This window comes from Oncorhynchus mykiss, chromosome 11 (assembly GCF_013265735.2).
Source record: "Oncorhynchus mykiss isolate Arlee chromosome 11, USDA_OmykA_1.1, whole genome shotgun sequence".
Taxonomy (NCBI): Eukaryota; Metazoa; Chordata; class Actinopteri; order Salmoniformes; family Salmonidae; genus Oncorhynchus; species Oncorhynchus mykiss.
Window position 1 is genome coordinate 6,448,187 of NC_048575.1, and position 16,658 is coordinate 6,464,844.

Genomic DNA, 16,658 nt, shown 5'->3' on the forward strand with positions numbered 1-16,658 from the left:
CTTCCTCTCTTCTCCTCCCTCCTCCCTCCTTCTCTACTCCTCCTTCCCTCCTCCTCCTCTTCCTCTCTTCTCCCTCCTCCTCCTTCTCTCCTCCCCTCCCTTCTCCTCCTCTCTTCTCCTCCCTCCTCTCTTCTCCCCCCTCTCCTCCCTTCTACTCTCCCCTCCCTTCTCCTTCCCCTCTCTTCTCCTTCTCTCTTCTCCTCCCTCCTCCCTTCTCCTTCCCTCCTCCCTTCTCCTCCCTCCTCCTCCCTCCTTCTCTACTCCTCCTTCCGTCCTCCTCCTCTTCCTCTCTTCTCCTCCCTCCTCCCTCCTTCTCTACTCCTCCTTCCCTCCTCCTCCTCCTCTTCATCTCTTCTCCTCCCCCTCCCTTCTCCTCTCTCCTCCCTTCTCCTTCCCTCATCCCTCCTCCTCCTCCCTCCTTCTCTACTCTTTCCCTCCTCCTCCTCTTCCTCTCTTCTCCTTCCCTCCTCCCTTCTCCTTCCCTCCTCCTCCCCTCTTCTCTCCCTCTCCCTTCTCCTTCCCTCCTCCCATACCTCTGGAGGAGATGGTTGGAATAGTAGCAACCCCTGGCTTTTAGACGAATCATTAAAACCCAAAGCGACTGCATCTTGCATCTGAAATTAATCTAGTCACTTAGTATTTTGCCCTCATGTTTGATTTCTTCATTACAAGACAACAAGATCGGACATGGGAATGTTGCAGAAATCCCAGGGGGCATAGATTGTGTTGGAAATTAATTTGTGTGTGAGAAACGTGCACCATGTTGAGAATGACAGTAGTTGTGTTGAACAGAAGACAAGTTACTATGTAGTGTGTACACTGAGTGTACACTAAAGCTTCATTGGCTGAGCAAAATATATACAGTGTACTCTATACACACACACACACACACACACACACACACACACGCACACGCACACAGTATACCAAACACAAACACACAAACTCCAGATGCCTGAGAGAGAGAGAGAGAGAGAGAGAGAAAGAGAGAAAGGGGACCGAGAGAGAGAGAGAGAAAGGGGACCGAGAGACTGAGAGAGAGAGAGAGAGAGAGAGAGAGAGAGAGAGAGAGAGAGAGAGAGAGAGAGAGAGAGAGAGAGAGAGAGAGAGAGAGAAAGGGGACCGAGAGAGAGAGAAAGGGGACAGAGAGAGAGAGAGAGAGAGAGAGAGAGACCGAGAGAGAGAGAGAGAGAGAGAGAGAGAAAGGGGACCGAGAGAGAAGAAGGGCTGCGCTGTGTAGCTCTCGTGGGGGCCTGCGTGACTCCCATGGCTTTTCCACTTTTAGCAGGCTTGCGTGATCTGGCGGTCGCTTTCCGTCAAGCGCGTGAGGCTCAACAGCCTGCAGGAAGATCACAATTAAGGAGGATGCATGGGAAAAATAATTCCTCCCCTCTCCACTGTGCCCGCCCATCATACATGCTAATCAAGTGCCTGTAATAAATGTTGAAAACAGTATTGTGTAAATACGGCTGGCTGTGACATGTGAACAAGGCCAATGGGAGGCCAGTGGGAGAACTGAAGTCGCTTGTCATTCATTATTGACACGTTATTGACACGTCAATACCTGCTCTATGAAAGGTGATATTGTGACCTCGTTGTACTCTGCCAGAGGCCCCAGGAACTGTAATTAAGTGGGCATAAGGTGATAAATGTGTCCACAGTTTGGGGATCAAGTGATAGTCGTGATCCGGATCGTACATAATTCATGATCGCCATTAACCTGTCAATCTTTGGCCTGCTTCGTGGGTGTTGTGTGACAGGTAGATTGTCGATCTGGGGCGTCCAGGTCCGTCCACAGACTTGCGAATCAGCTAGTTTGTTGTTGCATAGAGAGCTGTTTGGACCGTTGCCAGATGGTGTCCATTTCCTGTACCTCTCTCGCCAGTGGCAGTATTAACAGTGGCGATGCCAACGGGGTCCATTACTTTTCAGCTCATCTGTTCTCTGACTGTGTCCTCCCCTCATCAACAGTGGCGCATCCAAAGTACCAGCCTTAGTTCGTTACTCCTCACTCTAACTCTGATTATCCTCAGCCTGTTCTCTGCTGAGTATCCTCCTTGGTTAGGCTAACTGATTATCCTCAGCCTGTTCTCTGCTGAGTATCCTCCTTGGTTAGGCTAACTGATTATCCTCAGCCTGTTCTCTGCTGAGTATCCTCCTTGGCTAGGCTAACTCTGATTATCCTCAGCCTGTTCTCTGCTGAGTATCCTCCTTGGCTAGGCTAACTCTGATTATCCTCAGCCTGTTCTCTGCTGAGTATCCTCCTTGGTTAGGCTAACTCTGATTATCCTCAGCCTGTTCTCTGCTGAGTATCCTCCTTGGTTAGGCTAACTCTGATTATCCTCAGCCTGTTCTCTGCTGAGTATCCTCCTTGGTTAGGCTAACTCTGATTATCCTCAGCCTGTTATCTGCTGAGTATCCTCCATGGCTAGGCTAACTCTTGATACATATATAAACACACATGCATACGCGTGGTGGACGGCGGGGGATTTTGAATGAAAACTGAAGAGAGAATAGTTCGCTGCCCACGTATTTTCCCACAAAGTTAGCGCTAATGCAAAACAGGCACCGGAAAGAGTGGCCTAGTGCTAGCACAACAAGAAAAGAGGAAAAGTCCCAATGGCTGAAGGCTACTGCTGCTGGAGCTCAGGGTTAGTTAGCCTAGCCAAGCTCAGGGTTAGTTAGCCTAGCCAAGCTCAGGGTTAGTTAGCCTAGCCAGCTCAGTGCTAGTTAGCCTAGCCAGCTCAGGGTTAGTTAGCCTAGCCAGCTCAGTGTTAGTTAGCCTAGCCATCTCAGTGTTAGTTAGCCTACCCAGCTCAGTGTTAGTTAGCCTAACCAGCTCAGGGTTAGTTAGCCTAGCCAGCTCAGGGTTAGTTAGCCTAGCCATCTCAGTGTTAGTTAGCCTAGCCAAGCTCAGGGTTAGTTAGCCTAGCCAGCTCAGTGTTAGTTAGCCTAGCCAGCTCAGTGTTAGTTAGCCTAACCAGCTCAGGGTTAGTTAGCCTAGCCAGCTCAGGGTTAGTTAGCCTAGCCAGCTCAGGGTTAGTTAGCCTAGCCAAGCTCAGGGTTAGTTAGCCTAGCCAAGCTCAGGGTTAGTTAGCCTAGCCAGCTAGCATTGCGTGTTGTGGGTGCATTACTGAAGCGCTCTCCGGCCTTTTTAACATATTACTTCTGTTGTTGTGTGGGCAGAGATCCACTGTTGCAATACTTCCTCCAATAGGGTTCACTGTTGCAGTACTTCATCCAATAGGGTTCACTGTTGCAGTACTTCATCCAATAGGGCTCACTGTTGCAATACTTCGTCCAATAGGGCTCACTGTTGCAGTACTTTGTCCAATAGGGCTCACTGTTGCAATACTTCGTCCAATAGGATTCACTGTTGCAATACTTAATCCAATAGGGTTCACTGTTGCAATACTTCATCCAATAGGGCTCACTGTTGCAATACTTCCTCCAATAGGGTTCACTGTTGCAGTACTTCATCCAATAGGGCTCACTGTTGCAATACTTCATCCAATAGGGTTCACTGTTGCAGTACTTCATCCAATAGGGCTCACTGTTGCAATACTTCCTCCAATAGGGTTCACTGTTGCAGTACTTCATCCAATAGGGTTCACTGTTGCAGTACTTCATCCAATAGGGCTCACTGTTGCAATACTTCCTCCAATAGGGTTCACTGTTGCAGTACTTCATCCAATAGGGTTCACTGTTGCAGTACTTCATCCAATAGGGTTCACTGTTGCAGTACTTCATCCAATAGGGTTCACTGTTGCAGTACTTCATCCAATAGGGTTCACTGTTGCAGTACTTAATCCAATAGGGCTCACTGTTGCAATACTTCATCCAATAGGGTTCACGGTTGCAGTACTTCATCCAATAGGGCTCACTGTTGCAATACTTCATCCAATAGGGTTCACTGTTGCAGTACTTCATCCAATAGGGCTCACTGTTGCACTACTTCATCCAATAGGGTTCACTGTTGCAGTACTTCATCCAATAGGGTTCACTGTTGCAGTACTTCATCCAATAGGGTTCACTGTTGCAGTACTTCATCCAATAGGGCTCACGGTTGCAATACTTCATCCAATAGGGTTCACGGTTGCAATACTTCATCCAATAGGGTTCACTGTTGCAGTACTTCATCAGATGAAGGTGATGATAACATTTCAAGTAAAAACATATCTTTCTGAGAGGTGTCAGGTACGGGCCTCGGCTGGTTAGCTAGCAGGTGTAACCGCAAAATAGACCATGCTAAGGGTTGACCTATCTGCTTTGTCTTTGTGGATAGGCTTCAAATGGTGAATTCCATTGCTTGGGGTGCACTTCTCTCTGTCTGTCCGGACTCTCTTTAAAACCTGTCCTTCTCCTCTTTCTCTCTCTTTCTCTTTGTCCTCTCATCCCCGCATCCAGGAGACTAAAATAGAGGGCTCCAAAACAAATAATTATTTCCAGAGTTGTTTGACTTGTCTTAAGTGTTTCCTGCACAGAGCTATATTCAAGGCATCATATTCAAGTCTAAAGCTAAGTCTCTATACATTTCCATGAGATTAAAAATGGCGGGGACGATTTAGCTTTCACATTTATTGATGAAATATACTGTACAAAAAAATAATAAGGGATCTGCTGTATAATTCTTAAAAGTTCTATATTACCGAGGCCTCGGGCCCCAAAGTAAAATGTTTTGACTCTGACTTTGATTAACTGGATTTACTTTAGGACCCCGGACTCTACGAAGCACTTACAATAACTCTGCTACAGAGCCAAGCCAACACAAAACCCCATGTGGCTCTCTCTCCCCTTCTTTGTATTTGCCATTGTTTGCTATAAAACATGTGGATGGTTTATAATGTCCACCACATTTGGAAAAATATCTTGTTTCAGTCCTGAAGTTTTTGCTTGTTTAAACGGGAGCTTTTCATTTCAGATTTGGCTCTAATTAAACTTGAAATAAATTGCATTTATACAGTTTACAGCTTACTAAATGAGTTTACATCTTACTAAATGAGTTTACAGTTTACTAAATGAGTTTACAGTTTACTAAATGAGTTTACAGTTTACTAAATGAGTTTACAGTTTACTAAATGAGTTTACAGTTTACTAAATGAGTTTACAGTTTACTAAATTAGTTTACAGTTTACTAAATGAGTTTACAGTTTACTAAATGTATTTCCAGCTTACTACATGAGTTTACAGTTTACTAAATTAGTTTACAGCTTACTACATGAGTTTACAGTTGACTAAATTAGTTTACAGTTTACTAAATGCATTTCCAGCTGACTACATGAGTTTACAGCTTACTAAATGAGTTTCCAGTTTACTAAATTAGTTTACAGTTTACTAAATGAGTTTACAGTTTACTAAATGAGTTTACAGCTTACTAAATGAGCTTACAACTTAATACATGCGTTCACAGCTTACTAAAACCGTTGACTTGCATGTGTGTACAAACATTATGCCTATGTATTGTAAATATTTCCTTTGAAACAATGAATTAATGCAGTGTCTGGTAAAGTATTACGGTAACACCCTGCTTGTGAAAAACAGAGAGGAAGTAAATGGAGAAGTACAGCTGTAGCCTCTAGTGACAATCCCCTTCTCATCACTTGTATGAATGTAACGCTCCCATCGTTCTTGTCAGCATATGAATGGAAAGGAGAAGCTATAAATAGCATTGGACACGCACACACACACGCACGCACGCACGCACGCACACACACACACACACACACACACACACACACACACACACCAAAAGTTGGTTAATGGGTGCCTATGCCTCAGACAACGTAGTGTGTGAGGTCTCCAGCTCCGGTTTGATATCAACTGTAAAAACACAACAACTTGGCCTCTCTCTCCTTTACGCGAGTAGATGTTACCATTACATAGATGGCTAGCCCCAACCCTTATGACTGGGTTTCAAGGGATCTTCAATGGCCAACAAATATTGTGGATAAAGCAACAGAGAAGCCAGTCCCAACCCACGCCGATAACAGAGTCAGGGTTGTATCTCAACCCCCTTTGGAAGAATCTGGAAGAGGAGGAGCCCCGAAACAAATGAATTAACGTGTCTGGTTCATCAAAGAAAACCGGAATTAACTACAGATAGAAATAGAACTGCTGCATTCAGTCAGTGAGTCATTCAGTCATTCAGTCAGTCAGTCAGTCAGTCATTCAGTCAGTCAGTCAGTCAGTCAGTCATTCAGTCAGTCAGTGAGTCATTCAGTCAGTCATTCAGTCAGTCATTCAGTCATTCAGTCAGTCATTCAGTCAGTCAGTCAGTCATTCAGTCAGTCATTCAGTCAGTCAGTCAGTGAGTCATTCAGTCAGTCATTCAGTCAGTCATTCAGTCATTCAGTCAGTCAGTCAGTGAGTCATTCAGTCAGTCATTCAGTCAGTCAGTGAGTCATTCAGTCAGTCATTCAGTCAGTCATTCAGTCAGTCATTCAGTCAGTCATTCAGTCAGTCATTCAGTCAGTCAGTCAGTCATTCAGTCAGTCATTCAGTCAGTCAGCCAGTGAGTCATTCAGTCAGTCATTCAGTCAGTCATTCAGTCAGTCATTCAGTCATTCAGTCAGTCAGTCAGTGTGTCATTCAGTCAGTCATTCAGTCAGTCAGTGAGTCATTCAGTCAGTCAGTCATTCAGTCAGTCAGTCATTCAGTCAGTCAGTCAGTCAGTCAGTCAGTCAGTCATTCAGTCAGTCAGTCAGTCAGTCAGTCATTCAGTCAGTCAGTGAGTCATTCAGTCAGTCATTCAGTCAGTCATTCAGTCAGTCATTCAGTCAGTCAGTCAGTCAGTCAGTCATTCAGTCAGTCAGTCAGTGAGTCATTCAGTCAGTCATTCAGTCAGTCTTTCAGTCAGTCATTCAGTCATTCAGTCAGTCAGTCAGTGAGTCATTCAGTCAGTCATTCAGTCAGTCAGTGAGTCATTCAGTCAGTCATTCAGTCAGTCAGTCAGTCATTCAGTCATTCAGTCAGTCATTCAGTCAGTCAGTGAGTCATTCAGTCAGTCATTCAGTCAGTCAGTCATTCAGTCAGTCATTCAGTCAGTCAGTCAGTCATTCAGTCAGTCATTCAGTCAGTCATTCAGTCAGTCAGTGAGTCATTCAGTCAGTCATTCAGTCAGTCATTCAGTCAGTCATTCAGTCATTCAGTCAGTCAGTCAGTGAGTCATTCAGTCAGTCATTCAGTCAGTCAGTGAGTCATTCAGTCAGTCATTCAGTCAGTCATTCAGTCAGTCATTCAGTCATTCAGTCAGTCATTCAGTCAGTCAGTCAGTCAGTGATTCAGTCAGTCATTCAGTCAGTCATTCAGTCAGTCAGTGAGTCATTCAGTCAGTCTGTCATTCAGTCAGTCATTCAGTCATTCAGTCAGTCAGTCAGTGAGTCATTCAGTCAGTCATTCAGTCAGTCAGTCAGTCATTCAGTCAGTCATTCAGTCAGTCAGTCAGTGAGTCATTCAGTCAGTCATTCAGTCAGTCAGTCAGTCAGTCATTCAGTCATTCAGTCAGTCATTCAGTCATTCAGTCATTCAGTCAGTCAGTCAGTCAGTCAGTCAGTCATTCAGTCAGTCAGTCAGTCAGTCAGTCAGTCAGTCATTCAGTCAGTCAGTCAGTCAGTAAGTCAGTCAGTCAGTCAGTCAGTCAGTCAGTCATTCAGTCAGTCAGTCATTCAGTCAGTAAGTCAGTCATTCAGCCAGTCAGTCAGTCAGTCAGTGAGTCATTCAGTCAGTCAGTCAGTAAGTCAGTCAGTCATTCAGTCAGTCAGTCATTCAGCCAGTCAGTCAGTCAGTCAGTGAGTCATTCAGTCAGTCAGTCAGTCAGTAAGTCAGTCAGTCAGTCAGTCAGTCAGTGAGTAAGTCAGTCAGTCATTCAGTCAGTCAGTAAGTCAGTCAGTCAGTCATTCAGTCAGTCAGTCATTCAGCCAGTCAGTCAGTCAGTCAGTGAGTCATTCAGTCAGTCAGTCAGTAAGTCAGTCAGTCATTCAGTCAGTCAGTCATTCAGCCAGTCAGTCAGTCAGTCAGTGAGTCATTCAGTCAGTCAGTCAGTCAGTCAGTAAGTCAGTCAGTCAGTCAGTCAGTCATTCAGTCAGTCATTCAGTCAGTCAGTGAGTCATTCAGTCAGTCATTCAGTCAGTCAGTCAGTCAGTCAGTCAGTCAGTCAGTCATTCAGTCAGTCAGTCATTCAGTCAGTAAGTCAGTCAGTCAGTCATTCAGTCAGTCAGTCATTCAGCCAGTCAGTCAGTCAGTCAGTGAGTCATTCAGTCAGTCAGTCAGTAAGTCAGTCAGTCATTCAGTCAGTCAGTCATTCAGCCAGTCAGTCAGTCAGTCAGTGAGTCATTCAGTCAGTCAGTCAGTCAGTAAGTCAGTCAGTCAGTCAGTCAGTCAGTGAGTAAGTCAGTCAGTCATTCAGTCAGTCATTCAGTCAGTCAGTCAGTCAGTCAGTCATTCAGTGAGTCATTCAGTCAGTTATTCAGTCAGTCATTCAGTCAGTCACTCATTCAGTCAATCAGTCACTCATTCAGTCAGTCAGAGTTCCGCTGAGGCTGAAGCAATGGAGTTGCCTTTAATTCCCAGGAACCTTCTCACCCTGAGTGTCTTCTTCTTCTAGCCCCGTCTAGGAAACTAGCAGGGAGAGGGGAAATGACTGGCGAATTGGTCTATCCTGGTCTGTCCTGCTGGAGATATGTGATTGATATCCACAAAAGGACCTTTTAAATCACTGGCCTAATAAACAATCGAATGGATCATTGTAACGTGCTTCACTAATGATTTCATTTGGGCACTCCAAAAAAAACAACATTTCCTCCTGCTTCATTTCTTCTCATTTCTTCTCATGTCTTCATTTCTTCTCAGACTAATGCTCCTTGTGGCCATTTTCCTAAATGTATTTGCATGTTGGTCTTCCAAATGAAGTGGATAAATAGCGAGGGGAGAAAAAAAAAGGATTTGGTTCGTTTTACCATTCCATGACATGGGAACATTCTGGAATGTTTTGAGGCCACATTGCTGCCATGGTTGAGGTCATGGGTGTAATTTTGCCATGAGATCTTTTGCTCGAGTTGCCTTTAGTTTCAGATATGTCATGGTGAATATAGAAAGTCTATTTTGAAAGTCAAACACTATTACTGTGTGGAAGTAGCTATAATAATTATATCCCAGTAATATTCAAGCCACAAGTTCAAACATATTTAAGTCAGTGGTTACCCGGCTTCCCCCAAACATAAAAACATTTGAAAACATAATATAAATCAATTTTTGTCCCTCAGTGTTTCATAAGAGGCTGAATGTATCTCACCGGAGAAAGCATCTGAGCAAGCGAAACACCACCCTTCTGTCTCTTTACATGTGGGCCATCTATTTGATGCTGTCTGGTCCAAACAAGTATGACATTGTTGTCGCTCGTAGCACTGAAGGCAAGGGAAACCAGCGAGCATTTGGCCTCCCTTGATAAAAAAAAAAGTATAACAAATTTGGCAGATCAGCGTTGGGGCTAAACAGAGTGAGCTCAAGTGTGAAAGTTCCTGGTGCACCAAAAAAAAGTGTAAAGGGAAGCCATCTTGGATTTGGCGTCACTCCTATCAAATCCCATTGAGAGGATACGTCATTGACAGAAACAACTTGAATTGTTGCATCTCGTTGTGTTGTTGTCTTCCGGTGGCTAGCTAGCTTAGTAAAATTGTCCCTTTCCTAAGTTAGCCATAGATGGAGATAGTGATTTGGATATGTCGTTGTACTGAAGTCTCTGTACTGGCCAATGATTCTGATCCAACCATTAAATCATACATTGTGCCCCTGGCCTGAGAAGATGGAAGTTCAATATGTAGCTAGATGTAGAAGGCTAATGTTAACTAGCTAACGTTGCCCCGTGAATGGAAGTTAGGCTAGCGAGCAAGTATTTTAGCCAGGTAGCCTAGGATAACAACAAATAAAAGTGTGTTCTGTAGGACATGAAAGAGAGGAGGATGGCATTGGTGTTTCTCTACAAGTAGAGTGAATCAACATGTTTTATCTACTTGCACACACACACACACACACACACACACACGCACACGCACACGCACACACACACACACACACACACAGAAATCAGAACAATGGACAGCCACATCATATTAAGTTGATGTGTATTGGACTAAATCGTTTTTGGTATATTTATAGTTGTCACTGTTTTGGACCAAGCAGAGGTGATTTGATGATGTTGAAAATAATGGTGTTGGAATTGTGGAAGCAGCTTCTCTTTTTTTGGGGACTTGCAGTGACTCTCAGTGGTTTTAAATCAATAGCTGTTTAGTGGGCAGAAAAGGTCAGAAACAGAACTTGCTTGACCCCTGCTGTAGGTCATGTAACTGTTTGTTACATGCAACATGCTTTGTGGACTTGACTGGACAGAGGTTGCTGTCTGGGTTTTGTCATAATACAAAGGTGTGGTTGAATTTATTCTGCCGCAGTGTCTTGTTATCGTCTCTGCCTTTAGGCCTATATATAAAATAAGAATTTGTTCTTAACTGACTTGCCTAGTTAAATAAAGGTAAAATTAAATATTACGGTCGCAAGGCATATGAACTAATGGGTTATAGAGAACATTATGCAATTTATCACAACACATCACTGGCTCCCCCAGGGATTTTACCAATGCACCCTTATTGATCAACTGTAAGTTACAGTATGAACCATGTTGTTTTTATGTCCTCTGAGAGAAAAATGTGTTCCCTCTAGATATATGGCTTCCTGTGCTGTTTTTTAAAATTATATTTATCTAGGCAAGTCAGTTAAGAACAAATTCTTATTTACAATGACGGCCTACCGGGGAACAGTGGGTTAACTGCCTTGTTCAGGGGCAGAACGACAGATTTTTGCCTTGTCAGCTCAAGGGATTCAATCTAGCAACCTTTCGGTTACAGGCCCAACACTTTAACCACTAGGCTACGCTGCCGTCTCTACACTCTAACCACTAGGCTACGCTGCCGCCTCTACACTCTAACCACTAGGCTACGCTGCCGTTTCTACACTCTAACCACTAGGCTACGCTGCCGCCTCTACACTCTAACCACTAGGCTACGCTGCCGCCCTTTTTTCATGATGTCACTCACTTGGTTCTATTCTACAGCGAAATATGAAATGTGTGATTTCCCCCCAAAAATAATATTTATTGAAGTTAGCTTCTAATTTTTTCAAACATAAATGAAGAGTTGCCAATCTGTTTTTTAACAGGTTACAACAACATATCCACAGAGATATAAATATATTTGACACAGAATAAACATCAGTTTCTATGTCCTAAAAACAACATTCTATGTGTTCTATGTTTTTGTATTTCTATGTGTTTAGGCCTGGTATGGTTCCCAATCAGGGGCAGCTGTTTATTGTTGTCTCTGATTGAGAAACATACTTAGGCAGCCTGTTTTCCCACTATGATTTGTGGGTAGTTGTTTTCTGTGTCTTTTTTTCCCCACACAGAACTCTTTCGGTCTTTGATTTATCGCTCTTGTTTTTTTTTTTGTATTCTGTGTTCAGTTTAATAAATACATTATGGACACTTACCGCGCTGCGCCTTGGTCCGATATTTCATACTCCTCGTCAGAGGAAGAAGAAAATCGTTACCGAAAAATACTACAACGTTATAACAAGACAAGAAGACTAACAAGGCAATAGAACCACACACCAAAAAAAATAAAAAATGAATTCAGTTTCTCTTCAGAAACTACAGAGGAACAAAAACCAAGCCCCGAGTGCACCTACAACTCTAGCACCTGCTAAACGTACCTAATGTGCTTATGTTCTTCAGCTTTTGTCCTTGATTTCATGCCACGTTACCTAAAAAAAAAGAGAGTTTGGGATATTCAATACATCATATAATGAAGAATTTGTTTCCGTTACACTGCGGTTTTGACCTTTGCGAGAGAGCATTCAGCGTTTGCCAGCAGTCATCAATATTTAACAGCTGTTGTTATGATTAAATTCTTTATAGGCTAATGTGTCTTGCCGGCTTGCACGCAAGGTTTTGGCCAGGTGCCAGCGCTCTGTCAGGGACCAGAGAGAAGATTGATATGCGGTTAGCTTGTGTGACAATGGGGCTTCGGTCAGCCAGCTCCTCTCCCCCCCCTCCTCTCTCTCCTGTGAATTTCCTGTGCTGCGGAGGGAGGGAGGGTGCACACAAGGCCTGTCAGAGGGGAGTGCTCACATGCTTCTGAAGTTGGCACGTTAGGGCTTCCCAATGAGCTGAACGTTAGGGCTTCCCAGGGAGCTGAACGTTAGGGCTTCCCAGGGAGCTGAATGTTAGGGCTTCCCAGGGAGCTGAACGTTAGGGCTTCCCAGGGAGCTGAACGTCAGGGCTTCCCAGGAAGCTGAACGTTAGGCCTTCCCAGGGAGCTGAACGTTAGGGCTTCCCAGGGAGCTGAACGTTAGGGCTTCCCAGGGAGCTGAATGTTAGGCCTTCCCAGGGAGCTGAACGTTAGGGCTTCCCAGGAAGCTGAACGTTAGGCCTTCCCAGGGAGCTGAACGTTAGGGCTTCCCAGGGAGCTGAACGTTAGGGCTTCCCAGGGAGCTGAACGTTAGGCCTTCCCAGGGAGCTGAACGTTAGGGCTTCCCAGGGAGCTGAACGTTAGGCCTTCCCAGGGAGCTGAACGTTAGGGCTTCCCAGGGAGCTGAACGTTAGGCCTTCCCAGGGAGCTGCACGTTAGGGCTTCCCAGGGAGCTGAACGTTAGGGCTTCCCAGGGAGCTGAACGTTAGGGCTTCCCAGGGAGCTGAACGTTAGGCCTTCCCAGGGAGCTGAACGTTAGGGCTTCCCAGGGAGCTGAACGTTAGGCCTTCCCAGGGAGCTGAACGTTAGGGCTTCCCAGGGAGCTGAACGTTAGGGCTTCCCAGGAAGCTGAACGTTAGGCCTTCCCAGGGAGCTGAACGTTAGGGCTTCCCAGGGAGCTGAACGTTAGGGCTTCCCAGGGAGCTGAATGTTAGGCCTTCCCAGGGAGCTGAATGTTAGGGCTTCCCAGGGAGCTGAACGTTAGGGCTTCCCAGGGAGCTGAACGTTAGGCCTTCCCAGGGAGCTGAACGTTAGGCCTTCCCAGGGAGCTGAACGTTAGGCCTTCCCAGGGAGCTGAAAGTTAGGCCTTCAGAGGGAGCTGAACATTAGGTCTTCACAGGGAGTTGAACGCTCTCTCTTTCTCTCTCTTTCCCTACCCCTCCCTCCCTCCCGCTCTCCCTGCCTCCCTCCAGATTGATGATATATTCTCAGAGTTGCAAATGTGAAACATGTCTTTGTGTGCCTATAATGACTTGTTACACCAGAAACAATAACATGTTGCTTGCTGAACAGATGAGTGACATGATGTTGAGTTGGAGGAATGTTCGACAGAGGAGTCTGCTTCTGTGCTTTGCTCCACCTGCAGGGCTGTTGATACCACTAAGAGTTTAAAAATGAGGGGCCCTTACGCGTTCTCTTCACTAGTTATGACTGATGGAGACTAATCATGCATAACGATTATATGATACACCCTGCATATAAGAACACACCTGTGCTGTTATTGCCTGTGTATCACATCCAGACGTGATTTGGAGTCCCATAGGGCGGCGCACAAATGGCCCAGCAACGTCTTGGTTTGGCCAGGGTGGGCCGTCATTGTAAATAAGAAATTGGTCTTAACTGACTTGCCTAGTTATATTAAGGTTGCATTAATAGTAGGTCGTCCACCACTAAACAAGAACAAGTTGACAGAGTCAAGTCATCAGAAATATCAACTTTGTAACTGTATTTATGTTTTATTTCTCTCTCTCTGATTTTCCAGTTAATCACGAGAAGCCGTCCAGCAGAAAGCACATCAGTCCATCCACCGACTCTGTCGCCGAGCCCAGGAAAGACAGCCTGCCTAAGGCTATGGGCAACAGCATCACAGAGAGCGGACTCCTTCTGGAGGTAAGCAGACAAAAATGCAGCCAGATCGTTCAAGATAACACTTCGAAATCGGACGTCTGTCCGTGTCCTGAGGACGTCAGGAAATATCTCAAAAACCCTGCCACTAGGAGGGCAACAGTGAGAACTATTACCATCAAGTAGGTTTGAGTTTTGCTAAATTGTAGTGGACTACGGGGGGTGGCTCAGTTGGTAGAGATTAGTACTCATAACACCAGGGTTGTGGGTGCAATTCCCATGGGGGGGAGAACAAGCATGAAAATGTATGTATTCACTACTGTGAGCCACTCTGGATAAAAGCATCCACTAAATTGTATATTTATTAAACTAGGCAAGTCAGTTAAGTACAAATTCTTATTTTCAATGACGGCCTACCGGGGAACAGTGGGTTAACTGCCTGTTCAGGGGCAGAACGGCAGATTTGTACCTTGTCAGCTCAGGGATTTGAACTTGCAACCTTCTGGTTACTAGTCCAACACTCTAACTGGTTATCCTGTAGCAGACCAATGAACCTCCACTCTGGTTATCCTGTAGCAGGCCAATGAACCTCCTCACTGGTTATCCTGTAGCAGACCAATGAACCTCCACACTGGTTATCCTGTAGCAGACCAATGCACCTCCACACAGGTTATCCTGTAGCAGACCAATGAACCTCCACACTGGTTATCCTGTAGCAGACCAATGAACCTCCACTCTGGTTATCCCATAGCAGAGTCTGGGGGGCTTTTGGGATGAGGGGCGGGGGAGAGGGTAGGGGATGGCTGTTGCCCCCTGTACACTGAGCCCTAACAGCCACTGGAGCGATCTAATATCGCTTAATGGAGGTGGGGATGGTGGACAGGGAGATCAGTGAAGTTTAGCATCAGTAGTTTTCATTATGGGGTATTGTGATGTCATTATGGGGTATTGTGATGTCATTATGGGGTATTGTGATGTCATTATGGGGTATTGTGTGTAGATTGATGAGGATTTTATTTTATTTGATCCATTTTATACAATAGGGCTGTAACGTAACAACATGTGGGATAAGTCAACGTGTCTGAATACATTCCGAATATACCGTAGACTGACCCGGTGAAAGCTATGATCCCTTGTTGATGTCACTTGTTAAATCCACTTCAATCAGTATAAATCAGGGGTCTCTAACTTTTTTTTTTAAAGCATGAGAGCTACTTAAAAATAATTAAACATGTTGTGAGCTACACATTTTCTTCTTGCTTTCAAATAGTCTCATTCTTCTATTTCCCATACAACTCTTCCCAGGTCCTTAGTGTGCAAGAGAAAGTATCACACTGTTTTCTGTCAATATACCTGGTAAAATAATGGTTAATGAACAACTGTAAGTGGCCCTATAAAATCTGTCATTTATTTCTCAGATTATGTTTTATATTTTTCCAAATTGTGTTTTCATTTTTCCTAGTTAGATGTTTTTAGTTTTTTACTCTTAAAAGTACATTTGTTCATAGGGAAACAACGATGTTGGTTGTTCTGAGTCCATTTAAATCACATCAGAAGACACTTTTTTTAAGGTCTGGAAGAAAACTAACACTTTTTGATTTTTAATGTTATTCCCCTTTAATCTAGTGAGTGAGGAATGTGCCGGTCTAGCGAGGGTTCTGTACTGCTGCTGCTAATTTCATGGCAAATAACAAATAATAGATACAAATTATATACTTCCTCGTGATATACTTCCTCGTGATATACTTCCTCGTGATATACTTCCTCGTGATATACTTCGTCATGATATACTTCCTCGTGATATACTTCCTCGTGATATACTTCGTCATGATATACTTCCTCGTGATATACTTCCTCGTGATATACTTCCTCATGATATACTTCCTCGTGATATACTTCCTCGTGATATACTTCGTCATGATATACTTCCTCGTGATATACTTCGTCATGATATACTTCCTCATGATATACTTCCTCGTGATATACTTCCTCGTGATATACTTCGTCATGATATACTTCCTCGTGATATACTTCCTCGTGATATACTTCCTCGTGATATACTTCGTCATGATATACTTCCTCGTGATATACTTCCTCATGATATACTTCCTTGTGATATACTTCCTCGTGATATACTTCCTCGTGATATACTTCCTCGTTATATACTTCCTCGTGATATACTTCCTCGTGAAATACTTCCTCATGATATACTTCCTCGTGATATACTTCCTTGTAATATACTTCCTCGTGATATACTTCGTCATGATATACTTCCTCGTGATATACTTCCTCGTGATATACTTCCTCGTGATATACTTCCTCGTGATATACTTCCTTGTGATATACTTCCTCATGATATACTCATTCATGATAGACTTATGTTAACATGAGAAGGTTTTGGGGAAAGAAAGTATTTCTGTCAATCCACAAGACGGTTATCACATCAACTGGCTACACACAAAGTTATAGACGAGCGCGCTCATCACACAGACAATATAAATCATTCTGGAAATTAAATTGGCAGATATTGTGTTGTGATTTTTAAGCCAGTAGTGGCTAACCAGGGGGGGGGGGGTGAGATAATGTCAAGTTGCGCTGGGAGCTTGCGTTGTCTGAGACTTGTTTATGACAGTTTGCGATGGAACACGTTAAAATTGCATGTACGTACAGAATTGTTTGGCTGGTAGCTGTTGGAGACCACTGGTGTAGATGAGGAGGGAGGAGACAGGTTAAAGAAGCATTTTGATTGATTGTGTATGTGTGACCATTCAGAGGGTGAATTGGCAAGTCAATAGAGGT

General features: G+C 44.2%; 1 protein-coding gene across 3 annotated transcripts in view; it reads left to right on the forward strand.

The window, feature by feature from the left end:
• The window catches only part of LOC110536538, a 101,049-nt gene that overhangs the window by 68,743 nt on the left and 15,648 nt on the right, over window positions 1-16,658 (forward strand). For all 3 annotated transcript variants that reach the window (XM_036934740.1, XM_036934743.1, XM_036934742.1), the window contains one exon: window positions 13,777-13,904. In XM_036934740.1, coding sequence (XP_036790635.1) covers window positions 13,777-13,904 — 128 coding nt within the window. The remainder of the gene's footprint in view (window positions 1-13,776; window positions 13,905-16,658) is intronic.